General features: G+C 39.4%; 1 protein-coding gene across 1 annotated transcript; it reads right to left on the reverse strand.

Moving 5' to 3' along the window:
• Window positions 1-444: 444 nt before the first annotated feature.
• Window positions 445-1,552, reverse strand: LOC110620357 (macrophage migration inhibitory factor homolog). The gene is made up of 2 exons (XM_021764061.2): window positions 1,330-1,552; window positions 445-761 (listed from the first exon to the last, which is right to left on the reverse strand). The coding sequence occupies exons 1-2, from the start codon at window positions 1,438-1,440 to the stop codon at window positions 531-533; spliced, it is 342 nt and encodes a 113-aa protein (XP_021619753.1). The 5' UTR covers window positions 1,441-1,552; the 3' UTR covers window positions 445-530.
• Between the last annotated feature and the right edge of the window lie 18,514 nt (window positions 1,553-20,066).

The following is a 20,066-nucleotide window of genomic DNA, read 5'->3' on the forward strand; positions in this document are numbered from 1 at the left end:
GATTTTAATAGATTCTATTTTTTATAGGTTATCAATATTTAATTATTATAGTTTTAGCGAATTTATATTTTAATAAATTAAAAAGTAGTTTAAACATAAAATATTTTAATCCCGAATTATTTTTGTTCTAGTCAATAGCCATATGCTCCACATATTCCGGTTAATGTTCCTTAATTAATTTTATGAAGGTATTTGCATTTGAAATTTGGTTAATATATTATCGCATTCCACTTAAAATAAAAATCCAATGAGTTGTCATTGATCTCCATAAAGCTGTAAGATATGTGGTTTGAAAATTGAAGTGGAAGAAATCGAATTAAATAATAAAAAAAATATTTTATTAATTTAATATAAAATAATTATGGCAATTAAAAATCTGTATAAAAATAATTTCAGTATCGACGAACTAAAGCCCATCCGTAAAAACTAGCATTATTGAGGAAATTAAAGCATTAATGATCACAGAGATAGATTAATGAAAGAAACTGAAAAAAGGAAACATGACAAGTAGATAAAAATCATATCCATAATCATAATTTGGAAGAAGGGCTACGCCCAGCAGTGGTGTCGAAAACTTTAAGGAAGAAACGGGTCCTGGGAATAGATAGCCTGTTCTCAAGAATGGTGCCTAAAGTAGCAATCAGATCTCTTTTCACCTGCTTGTTAATTCCACCCATCGACACTACCTCAGCGTAAGCAGCTGGCTCTTTGTTTTCATTAAAAGATATGGCCACCGATCCCTTCAATATCACCATCACAAACTGCAACAACCACCAACTTAATTAAGGAGTTAGACAATCTGAACCATGTCTGAACATGCATGAGCAATCAAATCTCATTCACAAAGCTAAAATAGCAAGACCTTACTTAACAGCACTTCAATCCTGGACCTTCAAATGAAAAAATACAGCCATTACACAAAATAAAACATGTCAGATTACGACCCTTTGATGGAAAGTGTTAGAAAAAGTGACCTCCTTTCAGACAAAAAACCTAATCAAATTTCTTCACTGTAATGGGTGGCTAGCCTAGATATATATGCAGATGTCGTTTCGATAAAGCCATAATTCAATATTTATCACAAGGTCCTGCCATGAGACAGACCTTTTTGGCAACTAGTTTATTATTTAACATCTTTATTCATACCTAACTTATATTTCAGAACCACGTTCTTCATAAAAAATTCAAAAAATACAAAAAAACATAGCACTAAACCTTCACCTTCAATGCCACAGGAAGAATCAAAACTCTTCTGATCGAACAACATCATCTAATCATCTTTGTCTTTTAGAAACAATAAACAAAGAGAAGGGAAAGAGAGGACTTCACATGTTCAGGTTTTCCGATGATGGTAGCGACAGCTTTGGTGGCGTCGGTGAAGATAGGGTCGGTATCAACACCGGCGAGGTTAACATTAGTAGAGATGTAAAGGCAAGGCATCTTAATTATAGGCTTGATCCCGTGTCTTTTCTCCTCCTCTTGGCTGCTGCTTTTGCTGTATAGAAGGAAAGAAAAGTTATCAGCAGAGGTTACGGTGTCGGGGATTGATCAGAATGGTTGGTTTATATAATGGAGACCTGGCTTGGGTCTATTTAGTAAACTTTCAGCAATGGGACCAACAACAAGGACTTGATTTGGCACTTGGCAAATATGAATAGTATGAGAAAAGGCATTGGACCACTTTCCCATAACGGCTGCAGCTTCCTTTTACACCGGAAGGTAGACCCATCCCTTCTATGGAGTATGGGGACCAAGCCCACTCATAGTGTATATACGTCTTAAAGTATTTTCACTCATCACCGATGACAGCAACTAAGAATCTTAAACTAAAAATGAAAAGAAAAATTTACTATTTAGTCCATAAATATTGCTATTATTAATAAATTAGTTTTTATATTTTTAAAAATCTATTAAAACATTCTTATTTTTTTTCATATCTATTAAAACGTTCTTATCGTTTTTTTCCATCAACGAAATAGTCCCTCCTCCTCCTCCTCCTCCTCCTCCTCCTCCTCCTCCTCCTCCTCCTCCTCCTCCTCCTCCTCCTCCTCCTCCTCCTCCTCCTCCTCCTCCTCCTCCTCCTCCTCCTCCTCATCCAAAAAGAAGATAATAATGATGATGAAGGAGAAGAAAAAGAAAAAGAAGGAGAAGGAGAATAAGAAGATGATGAAGAAGAAGAATAAGAAGAAAAATCGTTTTTGCCTTCTCCTCCTCCTTCTTAAAGAAGAAGAATAAAAAGAAAAATAGAAAAAGCAAAAGAAGAACTAATGAAAAAGAGGAGGAAGAATCAATAAAGGAGGTAAAAAAGGGGTAATTTGATTTTTTGCTATATTTTTAACGGCAAAAATAAACAAAATAATTATTTTGTTGACGGAAAGAAAATATAAAGAACGTTTTAATAGATTTCTGAAAATGTAGAGACTGACTTGTTAATAATAACAATATCCAAGAACTAAATTGTAAATCTTTCAAATAAAAATTATAAAAAAATTTTAATCCAACCATAGAGATTAATTTAATATATCTAATATGTAAAGTAAGTTCTTTTGTCACTCCACTATTATATATAGAGATTGGTATTTTCGGAGCACATGTTTGAAGTTTGATTTCAAATGGAGACTTCTAAATTTGGGTTCAAACCATGAAAACCTACAGAACCATCACTATAATTGATTATTCATAAAAGCATGTGTTTTTTCTGCACTTTGTTCATAAAATACAAATAACAAAAAATAAATTAGTGTAGATAGTGAGAATGGAAATTTTATTTTTAATGGAAATATTATTATTTACTTTCAATAATATATACGAAAATTTATTAGTTAATTTTTTAATTTTAAAAAATAAATTAAAATATTTCTTAAATTTTAAAAGTATATTAATTAATTTCTTTATTAATTTTAGTCCTTAAATATTAGAGAAAAAGGCTAAAATGACTTTAATATGAAGGAGTTAATTAATAATTTTTTTAAAAAAATATTATATATATTTGGATGTATATTTTAAAATTGATGAAACAATTACAGAACAGTTTTTCATATTATGAGAATTAAATAATAAATATTTAATGGTTAAAATTAATATTAGAAGAATTAACTAGTAATTTTTTTTAAAAGTTAAGAATATTTTAATGTATATTTTTAAAAAAATATTTTAATATATTTTTTAAAATTGATATATTATTTAATTTTTTACTTATTTAAACTTTATTTTTTAAAAAAAGAAATTTAAAATTATTTACTCTACTTGAAAAAATTGATGCTTAAAATACATTATTGAAAAACATGTACTTCATTCAGTGTTTTAAATGCTCAATATAGTATGATGCTAAAACAAAATTTAATTTTGAAAAACATACTATAAGAAAATAAAAAAAAGGATAAAATTTATCGAACTAAATTATTAAAAAAGATCGTATTATCGATCCCTTACGATAATTTAAAATACTAATAATCAAATTATCTGTTTACCATAAAAAGTAATAGTTATATTTTCCTTATAATTATGAAAAATAATTTTTTATAAAATAAAAACTTAATACATATTTAAATATCTGAATTTTAGTAAAAAAATCTATGTATACCCTAAACTCTTAAAACGTTCCATTATAGAGCTGAATTTCTCTAAAGTGATATTAAGTGAACCTTATTATCATAATCTGTATCAGTATTAATGTTCAAAAATGACAGAAGTTTTCAGATTTTAAGTGCACATAGATTTTTTTTAGGTAAAGATCAAGTATATAATGAGATTTTCAAGTGCAGTTTAGGTACACTTTAAAAAAATTCAAATGTCTGATGACTGATGAGATGTTTTAAAAATTTAAAGTATATATAAATTTTTTAAATAAAATTTGGATGTTTAAATATGTACAATATTTAATGTATAAAAATTGACTTGAAAATATCAATCATCATAAATATAAAAATAAAAATAAAAAGATGTAGAAGAATACGACCAGACGATCTGGTGAACTAGACGACCACACAAAGTATAGCCAGTATAAAAGGATACTACCAGACGATCAGTCAAACAGTCGATCAAACGAAGCTATTTGGCGGACAATCAGACGATTAGATGAGGTGAAGTAAAAAGAAGACCAGACGATCACACGAGATATAAAAGGATATGATCATATTAGACGATCTGGTGATTTGATAGACGACCAAACAAACGAAATGACCTATCGACTAGATGTGTAGAAGGATATGATCAAACGACTTAGTAACTTGATGACCGGCTTGATGTCTTGACGACTGAACTAGTGATCGACCTAATACTATTAGATAACCAGACTGACGATCAGACGGCAGAACGACTCAACAACCTGATATTACCAAATGACCAAATTGACGATCAGATAGATGGCTAGACCACTTGGTGACCAATACAGAGCCTAACGACCGATAACAATTTGATTAACTGAATTATATTATTTTTAAAATTATATTATTTTGTAAAAGAATTTTGTTTAGCTCGAATTAATTTAGTTTAAGCTATTTAAAAACTTGTACAAAGAATTTTGTTTAGCTCGAATTAATTTAGTTTAAGCTATTTAAAAATTTTTGATGTTATTTTTTTTTATTTCTTTAGATCGTATATTGCACATGAATTGAATTTATAAATAAGTATAAATAGAAATTAATTTTTATAAAATTAAAAATTAATCACAGAACTAAAATAGGTTAATATAAAAAAAATATTATTCATTTCTTTTTCTTAACAAACGACACCAATATGATTTCTTTGTTGAATGTAACAGTTTAATATAATAATAATTGAAGAGTAGAAACATTTAACTTGTATAATAGTTTTCATTTTCAGTGGATGAATAAAATATTATTCATTGGAAGAATTAGAATTCAAGATAGATCAAATTTACTCATAAAATAATAGCACCACTATCAAATATTAATTTTAAAAGTAGTGGGAAACTTCTGTTCCCACATTTAAGAGGCCATGTTCTGGAGTAAATTGCCAAAACATGGGCAGCTGTCACCATGACAAGATATTAATTTATCTTGAAATTATAGGTAAAATAAAATTAAAAATAAATTAATAAATTCAGTTTTAAATATTATTATATTTGTAATAAATCTATGACGAAATTGAAGTGGCCGAAAATGAGATGAACCGCAATTAATCAATTTACAAAAGAAAAAGAGTGAGGTGGTTGGTATTTATGGGCAATCATTTTGACGTTCAAATTAGTAATTATCACAAAAAGCGAGTGTAAGAAAGTAGTTTGAACTAAAAATGAGTGTATAAGAATGGATCACTAGAACTCTGTGCATAATTACCTTTATATTGTAAGGAGATGGAGTTAGTTATCGAATCTCCTGAAAATCTAACTGATACCAATTAGTGGATAAGGGATTCCGTGATTATAAGTATAATAGAGATCTGTTATATTATATCCTTTAATAATAACATTGTTCCCTGAAAAACTCGACCGACTAAGAAGAGGGCAAGTCTTGGTAGAGAGTGAATGTTACGATGTCCTAATCTTCTTTCTTATAGGTGATATTTCTACTACCGAGTGTCAGTTTATCAGGCCCTTGCCATCTGGCCCTCCAATGGAGACATCAGTTTGGGCGATTGTTATGGTGACAACTCATGTTTTACTTTGGGTGGTTGTTATGTCATATCAAATGTTTTCCTAATGGTTTTCGACTCTTTAGATTCAAAGATTACAGTTGTTTCCACGATCTTGGACATGCGGCATGCCCGAATTGGCTTTTCGTACCCACACTTCTTCGCCTATTTTTAGATATAAATGATGATTGTCTTGCTTTTTGAGCCGCATTTAAACTTGTCGTTAAAATCACGGTATAAAAATCCTTCTTCTCCTCCAATTACCACTTTTGCTCTCAACTACTCTCTATTCTTTGAAAAAGACTCGACCACCAAGTCTTCTACTCTTGCTTTCTCTTACGATAATTCCTATTTATTTTCGACATTTTCCAAGATAAACATCTCTTTGTTGTCTTCTTCTTGTGGAAGCTCCACTTTAAGCTCTTATTCTGATGATTCCATCCGCGCACCTGCTCCTATCATTCCACTCAAGGCAGTTCATGACAACGACAGTTTCCTAGTGAACTACATCTCGTCCGTGTTAGCACAAAAGGACATGGACCGCATGTATCATCATTACCAGATTTCCCAAGAACTCTTCCAGGCTCATGCTCCAAATCCGCGCATTTGTTGTGGATGACCAAATTCCTCCCGAGGACACAATCATGGTTTATGAAGAACAACCAAATATGGGTCTCCAGTTCCCTATGGACCTGTTCTTCTTTGAAGTCCTCTGGTTCCACAAACTTATAGTCACTCAACTGCATCCAAACAGTTGGAGAATCCTGTTGGCCTTTTGGTTCCTTTGCTTTAATAATAACATTGAGCTGAGTGTTGCACTCTTCTCTCAGTTGTACCAACCGGGTACTCGACATAATGAAGAATTTTGATTCTTCAGCGAAAAGAAGCATCAGACTTTTTTTCGATCGAATACCCTCTTCATTGAAGTGCTGGAAAAACAACTTCTTTATCCTGTGTCACTAGGTATCCGAGGGTTTTGGGCGGCTCCAAATAGATTGGAATTTACATGTGGAGCTAAAAAAGGATGGGGTCCAATCACGGCGAGACGAGGAAGAGGCTTTGGACTTCCTCCAGAGGATGGCCTCGACCCAGAGGGTAGGCATTAATGTGGCAGTGAGAAATGTCTTTCTATCATGGCAAAGTCATTTCTAGGCAAAACAAGCTTGATCGTCTCATCCTCTTCACCCTCAAAACCCTTAGGAAACTGTTCCATGCACTGCAGAAGAGGTTACTTTTCTTTCTAACTTTGGCCATTTTTAAAACTGCTTTACTTACTCACTTTTGACTTTGTGCAAGTATGGCCAGAAAGAAAAAAAATTTCGCCGAAGCAGCATGTGCTGCCCGTAAAGGCAAGGCTACCACTGGCGCATCCGGCCCTCCTCCCAAATAAGCACGACAAGAGGAGATCATCATACTCCTTCCTCCCCCTTCTCCACCTGCAATCGAGGGAGCCACAGTCTCCCAGCCGGAGTCTTCTTCAAGGGGCACTCTTGTAGCAGTCCTGTCTACTCCGAATCATCACAGGAAGAGACTGGAGCTGGAGTCACATGGTCTCGGGGCATCCAACATCTGGCTTTGGCATTGACTCGGACGACCTCACTTCTCGAGGAACCCCGACTGTCAGTCCTTATTGAAAAGAATGCCCTGAGGCCTGGAGATCATCATAATTTGAATGCAGTCGAGATAAATGATCTCTACGATAATATCATCCACTCCGCAACTGAGAGTGCCCTATGCGCAAATATGGCCAAAGAGCGAGACAAGGCTTTGAGGTGAGAGTTTAGGGCACATAAGAATAAAAAAATCTCCTAGAGTAGGAGTGCTCGAGGCTGAAGGCTTGGGTTGAAGAGGTGGAAAACACCATAAAAGAGACGCTGGAGTTTGTAGATAAACTCCAAGCGGACCTAAACGAGACCAACACTTCAAATCTTACCCTTAAGAATCAGGCTAAAACCACTGAAAACCAAATGGCTATCCTTTAATGCCAAGTCCAGAAGCTACAGTCTCAGGTACATGAGACCTGGGCCGCCACACATAAAGATCAAGCATAATTTAGCCACATTTTTATTATTATAATTACTGATGAATTATGTATTTTCCTAGCTTAATTTGTGTTTTTATGATACTTTTTGTAGAAAAGGTGAAAAATGGATACTTGGTGAAAAGTAGCTTAAAATATTGAAGAATTGATTTGGCCAAATCAACCTCAAAAAATGACCAAGGAAGCTGCAAGAAGAAGAAGCCAAAATTCAAGTCTTGATATGCCTAAGTTGATTTACCCGGATCGCTGGCCAAATCACCTGAAAGACAGAGACAGTTGAAACCCGGAAGCATCTCGCAGACACAATTAGGGCGAGTGATTTACCCAAATCACTATCCCAATCGACTGTCCCTAGTAGGAAAATCTAGAAGCGCGAGAAATTGTAGAAATTCAAATGTCTAAGAGTTTAAGAGTTCTATCCTACCTCAAATACTCCAAGACTCATCCAAGACACCTCTAAACCGCGCAAAAAGAAGTCCTTTATCCTAAGAGGTCTAGATATGATGAAATACAAAGCAAAGAAGGAATCAAAGACTAAGTCAAATTAGAATTTCAATTCAAGAAGGATTAATCTAAGGTTTCTCACTTATAAAAGGGTAGCAAGCAGCAGTAAAAGGCACCACTTTTTTTAGCAAAGAGCATCAGCAACACCTCATCTTCTTCTTTTCTTCTTTCTTTTCTCTTTTATGTATTCTTTGTCCACCATGAGTGGCTAAACACCTTTTCCTCTAGTTGGAGTTAGAGAAATTTCAGTTTTATTATGAATTGGGAGATTTGAAACTACATTATTAAATTTCTATTTTTTCAGTATTTATACAAGTTGTTCTTCATGTTATTATTGCCTTGTTATTAGAATCAATAAGGGCCCGTGGTTTTTAATTGCATAGCAATATATTGTTAGTTTGAATAGTTTAGGTCTGTAATTACTTAGATTGTTTGAACATAAATGACAATTAGTTGCATGATCTAACTAAACCACACGGTTGGCAAGATTAGAGTTAGATTTCTCTATTTCTTAAAGCAGTTAACAGTTCAAAAGTGAAGAACACCAAGGACATTCATTGGCAACTTGTTAATTAGTGTTTGATTAGCGAACGTTTTCTAATCAAACTAAACTTAAGGAGGAATTTGGTTGTGTGAAGCATCTTTCATAACCTAAACTAATTTATTGAAATAAATAGAAGAATCAGAGTATCGATGATCAATTGTAAACTGAAATGGATCCTAAACTTCAACTAATCTTTTTATTATTGATTTACTCATCTTTTAATTATTGCTCTCTTTTACTATTTTAGTTTTTCACTATCATAAAAAACAACCTCCTTATTTTACTTTTATTATTAACTTGCCTAAGTCATTGTTAGAAAAATCCTTAGTTTCAAATCCCTGTGGATTCGACGCTATTGTCACTATCTGCAGTTTAATTGTTGATTACTAATAGATTTATTTTTGACAGATTCGACAACCGCTATCAATAGAGTAGCTAAATTGGAAGCTGAGCTTCAAGAGATGGTAACTCAGGACGAGGAGATGTTTGTCCAAGGTCAAGACTTTGTAAAGAAGGAGCTTACCGAGCGATTTCCTGTGAAGGAATTCTCTTGGATTGATGACATCTTTCCAGATGAAGAGGATCAAGATGAAGAAGATGAAGATGAAGATGAAGATGCAGAAGGAAAGGAACAAGCTGAGGACAATTCAACCAATCAGGTCTTTACGGATATTGTAATAAATGCAGAAAACACTAATGTAATAGAGAATTGAGAGGAAGAGTGTAATACCTGGCTAGACCCCGGCATCAGAATTCCTATTTTTCGGTGGAATCTCGGATGTCGAAAACCTCTAGAAGGGTAAAATATGTTTTTCTAAAATGTTTTCATGTGTTTTAAGGTTTTAAGTAAGAAAGAAATTGAGTTTTGAAAGAAAAGCACCAAGGAAAGAAATCCAGGTTCGGCCGCCGAACATGGTGCACTTTAGGGAGCACCTTTGGCCCTCGAAGGTGGTCTGGCCAGCCACCTATAAAAGGCCCCATGTCCAAAAATGGGCGAGTTTTCTTTTCCATTTTCGGGCAAAGGTGAGTCCATGCCCTTCCATGGTTAGTTTTGATGATTTTCTTCAAATCTTTCATGTTTTTGACGAGTTTTAGCTTGGTTTTGAAGATTTTTGAGCAAAGATCGAAGTTTGGAAGCTTGGAGACCTCTGGAACTCATTTTCCCCAAATCTCCAAGTGGGTCACGCTTTCTCTCGATCTTCAAGAGGTAAGCATCGATCCTCACCATCTTTGATGTTTTAAGCAAGTTTTATGAAGGGTTATAGGCGAAGATGCATGATTAGGCTAGTTATAAAAGTGTTAGGGTTATGTGAGTTTAATGATGAAATGCATGTTTATTGTGTTGCTATGTTATGTTTGTTGGGGTATAGGATAATTTGGGACCCCTATATACTTGTGTGCATGTTTATGCATGTTTGGGAGTCTTGTGCTTGAGTTTAGAAGGTTTGGGAGGCTGTGTGTGCATGAGAGGCTGAGTTCTGCCATTTTGGAAGAACTCAGGTTCGGCAACCGAAGCCATGTTCGGCCGCCGAACCTGCCTGGGGAGGCAGTTCTGGCTGCCGAACCCTGCCCCCGAAAGTTTGAACTTTCGACTCTGGAGGGGAGTTTCGGCTGCCGAACCTGCCCCTGAAGGTTGGTGAGTTTCGGCTTTGGAACCACTTTCGGCCGCCGAACCTGCCGCCGAAAGTGTCCTGTTCAGCCTTCCTTTGCATATTTTCTATGATTGTTTTATGGTGTTTTTGGGGGGTTTTTAGGGAGATGTTTAGAGTCTTGTTAGTGTTTGTTGGTCCCTCATTTGAGTCCACTTGTGTAGGTTCGGACCCGAGGAACCGAGGACCCCAGCAGTGAGGTAGCTACTTCAGAGTCTTCTCAGAGTCAGCCTGAGGTGAGTAGAATGGATCTTTATGTTTTAAAGCAAATAAATCTCAAGCATATTCATGCATCACGAATGCCATGATATATACTAGGTTGTTTGCATTAGAATTCATGAATATGTTGCATTGCATACTTTGATGTTGATGTGGGTGGATGTTGGATGACCCATTAGTCCTCGGTGTGATATGATGACAATGATATGGTATGGAAGTCCAGTGAGGCCCATTTTACGCCCCTGGCACAGAGTAAGAGAAAGACCAGTGAGGTCCATTCTATGCCCCTGGCATATTGGAATGTTATGTTATGTTATGTTAAGAGAAAGACCAGTGAGGCCCATTCTATGCCCCTGGCACCATTGGAATGTGTAGAGGACTATTGATGACAAGTCCATCCTTGATGTGATTTTTTTGTAATGTGATGCATTCCATGAAAGCATATGTTTTAATATATTGTTTTACTATTCTGCTCCCTGGGCTCTAGTAGCTCACCCCTTTCTCTTAACCCCCAGGTTTGCAGGTTCGGGATAGGCAAGGAAGTCAGCAAGAGTAAAAATATTGTGTATATAATAGTTAGATGTGGACATGAGAAAATAATGAAAGATATTGTAAAAGCATTGTATAAATTTGTATTGAGGATTAGTATTGTGCTTGACCCTAGAGTTTATGGTTTATCCCTTTTGTACATGATTATTATAAAATGTTTTAATGTTAAGAAATGTTAAACCAAGCTTGATGTATGATATGATGTCCCACTAGAGCATTTGATGAGGGCTCTTGTGTGGGGTTTATGTTATGGTTATGATGCATGCACAGGTCAAGCTTGGTGAATGAAAAGTTTAAAATTTTTATGTAAATATATGATCGTGTATGGGATTATCAGGTATGTCAGGTTGTATGTTAGGCTTGCTAAGGGTCCCGGCGACCTTAAGTCGATCTGGATTCTAGCGCCGGTAGCGGTCCGATTTCGGGTCGTTACAGATTGGTATCAGAGCCCTAGGTTCATATGGTCGGACCTAGAGAGTGTCGGGCTCATAGATGTTATAGAAGGGCAAGCACAATAGGGAAAATCATGTCCACTAGGATAGGATGTGGAGTCCAGTCTTGAATGATGATGTGAATTGCCATGATTTATGCATATGTATTAATGCTATGTTATGTATGATGTGGGTTCATGTGTTTCCACATGAACCATTTGATGCTAATATTTTATGTGATGTGTGTTGTTTTTCAGAAAGCAAGATGCGAGGTACTCGTCGATCTGCACGATTGACTGGAGTCCCACCAGAGAATGAGGGCATGGATGCCCGTCCCCCTGCATTGCCAAGGGAAATGTCTTGCCGATCTAGTAGGGAAAGAGTGTCAAGGGACCCTAGAAGGTCTTTTGATGCAAGCAGAAGAGGAGCAGTTCAGGGAGGAGTGTCAGCTGAGGGGGATGATATGGATGTTGACCAGAGAAGGGATGAAAGTCTGGGAGTAAGCATGTCTGAAGAGGGCATGGGAGAATCTCAAGGAGGCACTCAGGCCTCGGGGTTTGCTCAACCATCCCAATATCAACCCTTTCCACAGGGCCCCGGGTATTCGATGGGAGGTACATCGGATTACCCCAGCTTTAACCCTTATCCCTCTTTCATGCCTTACCCTCCTTTCTATCCACCATACCCCCAATACCCAATGTATCCACCCTCACCTTTCTATCCAAATGTAACAAACCCTGATCAAGGGAATGTTGCACCTCCTCCACCACCCCCTGAACCTGTAGCTCCTGAAGACCAAGTACCTAAGCCTAGCTCATCTAGAGAGAGCAGAGTTAAGATGATTGACTACTTGAAGCTGGATGCTCCCAAGTTCAAGATGGGAGATGATCCCTATGAGTACCTGAAGACAGTAAAGATGATTACAGATGAGTTAGGGGCAGATGATTGTAGAGCCATTCAGATGGCGGGGTTCACACTTAAATGCAAAAAGGCCCGTGAGTGGTTCAAGAACTATGTGGACCCAAGGTTGGACAGTTTGACCTGGGAAGAATTTGCTAATGAATTTGCAGGATGGGCTTTCCCTGATAGCTCAAGGGAATTGAAGATAACTGAATTTGAACAGTTGAGGCAGATTGAAGAGATGAGTGTGGATGAGTTTACAGACAAGTTTTTGGAGCTGTTGCCATTTGTGGAGCAAACCTATGATACGGATCAGAAGAAGGCCAAGAGGTATACCATGAGGCTCCACTCTAGGTATTCCTCCTTGATTCTTGCAGCGGAGAGGGAGAGCTTCCACACTATTGTGGATGCGGCGCAGAAGATGGAGGCTAGTGCCATCATTCAGGGGACAGTTAAGCAGTCTGTAATGACCCGAAAATCGGACCGCTACCGGCGCTAGGATCCAGATCGGCTTAAGGCTGCCGGGACCCGTAGCAAACCTAACATACAACCTGTACACCTGTTTAATCCCATACATGATCAACATATACATAAAAATTTTGAACTTTCTCATTCATTTACCAAACTTATCCGTGCATGCACAACTCATAAGCATAACCATCAACCCCACACTAGAGTCCTCATCAATACTCTAATGGAGTAGCATACATATAATAAGTTTGGTTTACATAAACAATGATAAAACATTTCATATACCATGTACAAAGGGATTAACCAACACACTAGGGTCAAGCACAACTATAAACCTCAATAGACATCATTACATTACAATACATTACATCATTCTCATATCCACAGCTAACTATTACATAAAACATAACTTTACTCTTCTTGATCTCCTGGCCTATCCCGTACCTGCATACCTCTGGCTAGCTCTGACAAGACACTGAAGCAGCTGATTCACTGCTGGGTTCCTTGGTTCCTCGGGTCCGAACCTACACAGGTGGACTCAAATGAGGGACCAAACATACATGAACATGACTCTAAAATACTCCCCAAAAACCCCCTAAAACACCTTAAAAAAATCATAGAAAACATGCAAAGGAAGGCTGAACAGGGCACTTTTGGCGGCAGGTTCGGCGGCCGAAAGTCCCTCCAGAGCCGAAAGTCATGCACCTTCGGCGGCACTTTCGGCGGCCGAAGGTTCTTTCCAGAGACGAAACTCATGCATGTTCGATGGCAGCTTCGGCGGCCGAAACTCCCTTCCAGAGCCGAAAGTCCACTTTCGGGGGCAGGGTTCGGCAGCCAAAGGCTTGCCTCCACAGGCAGGTTCGGCAGCCGAAAGTCCCTTCGACTGCCGAACCTGAGTTCTTCCAAAGGCAGAACTCAGCCTCCAATCATGCAGATTTGCCTCCCAAACCATTCAATTCAAACACAACACTTCCACAACATGCATACACACATACATAAGCTCCTAGGGGCTTCAAACTATCCTAAACCCCAACTACAACACATCAAACATACATAACAACCCACATTGCACAAAAACTCAACATAAACCCATAAACTCAAAATACCCTAAACATGCATTTCTACCCCATGAACCTTTATAAAACTTGTTAAAAACATAAAATGAGCTAAGGATCTACTCTTACCTCTTGGAGATCGAGAGGAGAGGCGATCTAACTCGGAGATGGGAGAAATCTCACTCCTTGGGTCTCCAAGCTCCAAAACTTGCTCTTTTTGCTCAAATATCTTCAAACCAAGATAAAACTTGTTAAAACTCGAAAGATTTGAGGAAGAACACCAAAACTAACCATGGGAGAGCATGGACTCGCCGTTGGCCGAAAATAGGGGAGAAAGCTCGCCCATTTTCGGCCATGGGTCCTTTTATAGGTGGCAAGCTAGGCCACCTTCGGAAGCCGAAGGCGACTCCAAAATGCATGCATGTTCGGCGGCTGAACATGAGGTTCGGCGGCCGAACATGAGCCATATTCGGAAGCCTAACGTGCCCCCCTAAACTATCTTAGGTTCGGCGGCCGAACTTGAGGTTCGGCGGCCGAACCTGAAAATGCCTCCATGGTCTTTTTCATTTAAAACTCAATTTCTTTCTTACTTAAAACCTTAAAATACATTAAAACATTTCATAAAAACATGATTTTACCCTTCTAGAGGTTTCCGACATCCGAGATTCCACCGGACGGTAGGAATTTCGATACTAGAGTCTAGCCGGGTATTACACAGTCAGTGGCGTAGTCTTCGGGTTCCAAGACCCAGGCGGGGGAAGATTAGATCCCTCTTCTCTGAGTGCAGCAGCTTCAGGCAGTAAGAGGTGGAGTAGTACCATCAAAAAGTCAAAGAAGAATAAGTTCTGAAACAGGTTAAAATCAGGTCTGAGACTCGGTGGTGGCTCGAGCTCGGGTTCAGATAGTGCAGAGTGTTTGAGGTGTGGCAAGCTACACAAGGGAGCGTGTCGGTTTGGGACCACAGCCTACTTCAGATGTGGGCAAGAGGGACACATGGCACGGGAGTGTCCTAAGGCACCTTTCATGGCACCATCCCAGCAGACAGCTTCTGGTAGTGTGGCACAGCCGACAGCTCCAGCCATGACTCAGGGCAGTGGCAGAGGCCGAGGGAGAGGGGCAACCTCTTCTTCAGTAGGTTCCCGAGGTGAAGGTCCATCAGCTCCAGCTCGGATCTTCACTATGACACAGCAGGAGGCGAACACATCCAACACCGCGGTGTCAGGTAATCTCATCATTGGTTGTTCAGATGTGTATGCTTTAATGGACCCCAGTGCATCTCACTCTTTTATTGCTCCGAGAGCCGTAGAGAGGTTGGATTTGATAGTCTCTGGGTTAGAGTGTCTCCTCTAGGTCAGTGGACCTAAGTGTGATCCATCAGTGGCAGAGTCAGTCTGTCGGTATAGTCCAGTGTTTGTGGAGAGCAGATGCCTTCCAGCCGACCTTGTGGTTCTAGATTTGACGGATTTTGATGTCATTCTAGGGATGGATTAGCTGTCTGCTCATGGGGCTACCTTGGACTACAGAGACAAGGTAGTCAGGTTCAGAGATCAGGATGGGTCAGAGGTTGTCTTCAGAGGAGACAGGAGGGGTACGCCTAGAGGTCTGATATCAGCCCTAAAGGCTCATAAGTTGCTCAGGAGAGGTTGTCAGGGGTTTCTAGCTCATGTGAGAGAGCTGGATAGTCAGGTTAAGGAGCCCGCCTCAGTGCCCGTGGTCAGAGAGTTTCCAGATGTCTTCCCAAATGAGCTTCCAGGACTACCACCTGCTAGGGAGATAGAGTTTGAAATAGAATTGATCCCTGGAACTAAACCAATCTCTATCCCTCCCTACCGGATGACGCCAGCAGAGTTGAAAGAGTTAAAGGAGCAGTTGCAAGAGTTGGTAGACAAGGGTTTCATCCGCCCGAGTACCTCACCTTGGGGTGCTCCAATGCTATTTGTAAAGAAGAAGGATGGATCCTTGAGGATTTGTATCGACTACAGGCAGTTGAACAAAGTCACTACCAAGAATAAGTATCCATTACCTAGGATCGACAATCTATTCGACCAACTAGCAGGAGCAGGTTGTTTCTCCAAGATAGATCTAAGATTCGGGTACCACCAGCTGAGAATAAGAGAAGAGGATGTGCCGAAGACGGCGTTCAGGACCAGATATGGGCATTATGAGTTCCTAGTAATGCCGTTTAGGCTGACCAATGCCCCTGCAGCATTCATGGATCTCATGAACAGAGTGTTTAGCCAGTATCTGAATCACTTTGTTATTGTCTTCATAGATGATATCTTAGTGTATTCCAGAAATGCAGAGGAGCATGCCCATCATCTAAGGATAGTTTTGCAGACCCTGAGGGAGCACGGCTTGTATACCAAGTTCTCCAAGTGTGAATTCTGGTTGAGGAGCATCTCATTCTTGGGGCATGTTGTATCAGAAAACAGAATTGAAGTGCATCCCAAGAAGGTAGAAGTTGTAGCTAACTGGCCCAGACCCACTATAATAAGAGAGATTAAGAGCTTTTTGGGTTTGGCAGGTTACTACAGGAGGTTCGTTCAGGACTTCTCAAAAATTGCCGCTCCTATGACCAGATTAACTAAAAAGAATCAGAAGCTTGTGTGGTCTGATCAGTGCGAGGAAAGTTTTGAAGAGCTGAAGAAGAGATTGACGTCAGCATCGGTGTTAGCTCTGCCTACCAGTAATGAAGACTTCACAGTGTTTTGTGATGCGTCCCGTGTGGAACTGGGTTGTGTGTTGATGCAAAATGATAGGGTAATTGCTTATGCTTCGAGGCAGCTGAAGAAGCATGAGTTAAATTATCCTACACATGACTTAGAGATGGCAGTTGTGATCTTTGCACTCAAGATGTGGAGGCATTACCTGTATGGGGTAAAGTGTGAGATCTTCACAGATCATAAAAGCTTGCAGTACATCTTGAGTCAGAGGGAGTTGAATCTGAGCCAGAGGAGATGGGTAGAACTGCTTAGTGACTATGATTGCAAAATTCAGTACCATCCGGATAAGGCAAACGTCGTGGCGGATGCCCTAAGCTGGAAATCACTTGGCAGTCTATCCCATATTTCAGCAGAAAGGAGACCGGTGGTGAGAGAGTTCTATAAGCTCATTAATGAAGGGCTGCAGTTGGAGTTGTCTGGTACAGGTGCTTTGCTAGCTCAGATGAGAGTGACACCCGTGTTTCTAGAGCAGGTGGCTCAGAAACAGCATGAGGACCCAGAGTTAGTGAAAATTGCCAGGACTGTTCAGTTAGGCAAGAATGAAGAATTCATATTTTACAGCAAAGGGATCCTCCGCTCTGGGAGTAGATTATATGTACCAGATGACGTGAGTCTGAAAGGTGACATTATGAGAGAGGCTCATAATGCTAGATACAGTGTTCACTCTGGAGCCACCAAGATGTACCAAGATCTGAAGAGAGTTTATTGGTGGTCAGCTATGAAGAGAGAAGTGGCACAGTTCGTGTCCGCCTGCGAAGTATGTCAGAGGGTGAAGCTAGAACATCAAAAGCCATCTGGAATGCTTAACCCACTGCCGATTCCAGAGTGGAAATGGGAGAATATAACTATGGACTTCGTGGTAGGGTTACCGGCAACATCCAACAGGTTGGACTTCATATGGGTGATTGTGGACAGACTGACCAAATCTGCTCACTTCATCCCTGTTAGGAGTGGCTACTCTGTGGATAAATTGGTGCAGGTATTTATTGATGAAATGGTCAGGTTGCATGGGGCTCCTGTTTCAATAGTGTCTGATAGAGGACCCCAGTTCACCTCTAGGTTTTGGCGGAGTCTGCAGAGTGCTATGGGTACCAGGTTGGATTTTAGCACTGCTTTCCACCCACAGATTGATGGACAGTCAGAAAGGACCATCCAGACAATTGAAGATATGCTCAGAATGTGTGTGCTAGATTTTGGCAGTTCTTGGAGGTAGCATCTACCTTTGGTGGAGTTAGCCTACAATAATAGCTATCATGCTAGCATCGGGATGGCTCCTTATGAAGCTCTTTATGGAAGGAAGTGCAGGTCACCTGTTTGCTGGGAAGAAGTTGGAGAAAGGGCTTTGGCAGGGCCTGAGCTAGTAGAGATCACCAGCAGAGTAGTGCCCATCATCAGAGAAAGGATCAAGACTGATGTGAGTCGACAGAAAAGCTATGCAGATATCCGCAGAAGGCAAGTAGAGTTTCAGGAGGGAGATTTGGTGTTGCTCAAGGTTTCTCCTATGAAAGGGGTGATTCGTTTTGGGAAGAAAGGTAAGCTAGCTCCACGGTACATCGGATCCTTTGAAATCTTGCAAAAGATCGGGAATGTATCGTATAAGTTGGACTTACCTGCTTCAATGGAAAGAATCCATCTGGTTTTCCATGTTTCCATATTAAGGAAGTTCGTGTCAGATCCGGGCAAGGTTCTTAGTGAGCCTGATGTAGAGATCCTAGGAGATCTCACCTATGTTGAGCAGCCAGTACGGATCCTGGACACGCAGGTCAGAAAGCTAAGGAACAAGGAAATCCCGATGGTGAAAGTTCTTTGGAATCACCACAACATAGAAGAATGTACCTGGGAGACACGGGAGTCTATGCTCCAGCAATATTCTCATCTCTTTTAAGGTTAGTATCTATGTGTTTATGTGTGCTATGCCATGTTTTGCTTGTTTGGTGAACATTCGGGGACGAATGTTCTTAAGGGGGGGAGAATGTAATATCCGGCTAGACCCCAGCATCGGAATTCCTATTTTTCGGTGGAATCTCGGATGTCGGAAACCTCTAGAAGGGTAAAATATGTTTTTCTAAAATGTTTTCATGTGTTTTAAGGTTTTAAGTAAGAAAGAAATTGAGTTTTGAAAGAAAAGCACCAAGGAAGGAAATCCAGGTTCGGCCGCCGAACATGGTGCACTTTAGGGAGCACCTTTGGCCCCCGAATGTGGTCTGGCCAGCCACCTATAAAAGGCCCCATGTCCGAAAATGGGCGAGTTTTCTTCCTCATTTTCGGGCAAAGGTGAGTCCATGCCTTTCCATGGTTAGTTTTGATGATTTTCTTCAAATCTTTCATGTTTTTGACGAGTTTTAGCTTGGTTTTGAAGTTTTTTTAGCAAAGATCGAAGTTTGGAAGCTTGGAGACCTCTGGAACTCATTTTCCCCAAATCTCCAAGTGGGTCACGCTTTCTCTCGATCTTCAAGAGGTAAGCGTCGATCCTCACCATCTTTGATGTTTTAAGCAAGTTTTATGAAGGGTTATGGGGTGAAGATGCATAATTAGGCTAGTTATAAAAGTGTTAGGGTTATGTGAGTTTAATGATGAAATGCATGTTTATTGTGTTGCTATGTTATGTTTGTTGGGGTATAGGATAGTTTGAGACCCCTATATGCTTGTGTGCATGTTTATGCATGTTTGGGAGTGTTGTGCTTGAGTTTGGAAGGTTTGGGAGGCTGTGTGTGCATGAGAGGCTGAGTTCTGCCATTTTGGAAGAACTCAGATTCGGCAGCCGAAGCCATGTTCGGCCGCTGAACTTGCCTGGGGAGGCAGTTCTGGCTGCTGAACCCTGCCCCCGAAAGTTTGAACTTTCAGCTCTGGAGGGGAGTTTCGGCCGCCGAACTTGCCCCCGAAGGTTGGTGAGTTTCGGCTCTAGAACCACTAATAGAGCATATTTTAGTCCATTTTATCATTATGTTCTTGATGTTTATTTACATCTTTTCTACTTAATTTTGTGGTTTTAATTATGTTTTGTAGATATTAGGTGTAAAGAGACAATCTGGAGAAAATGCTCTTAAAACTGCTAAAAAGTGCCAAAAAAGGAAAGTTTTCAGGAAAGGAAAGTTTTCAAATGAGGAAAGTGCAGAAGCAAAAGCAAACAAGGAAAGCTCAGTCAGAAGATTATTTGAAATTCTAATCGCAGATCTTTCTTTCCCTGTTCAAAGATGTGCACACACTGCAGCAGTCATATCTTCCTATTTAGGCAGCAAGATCTCAAAGAGATGCTCTTCCTCTTCTGCATTCAATATTCAAATTTCAAAAGAGGCTCCACCTAAAAAGGAATGTATGGACAAGCATATCTTCCCCTTTGAAGATCAAAATTCGTGCATCCTTCCTATTCAGAAACAATATGCGT

The sequence above is a fragment of the Manihot esculenta genome, chromosome 8 (genome assembly GCF_001659605.2).
Source record: "Manihot esculenta cultivar AM560-2 chromosome 8, M.esculenta_v8, whole genome shotgun sequence".
NCBI lineage: Eukaryota > Viridiplantae > Streptophyta > Magnoliopsida > Malpighiales > Euphorbiaceae > Manihot > Manihot esculenta.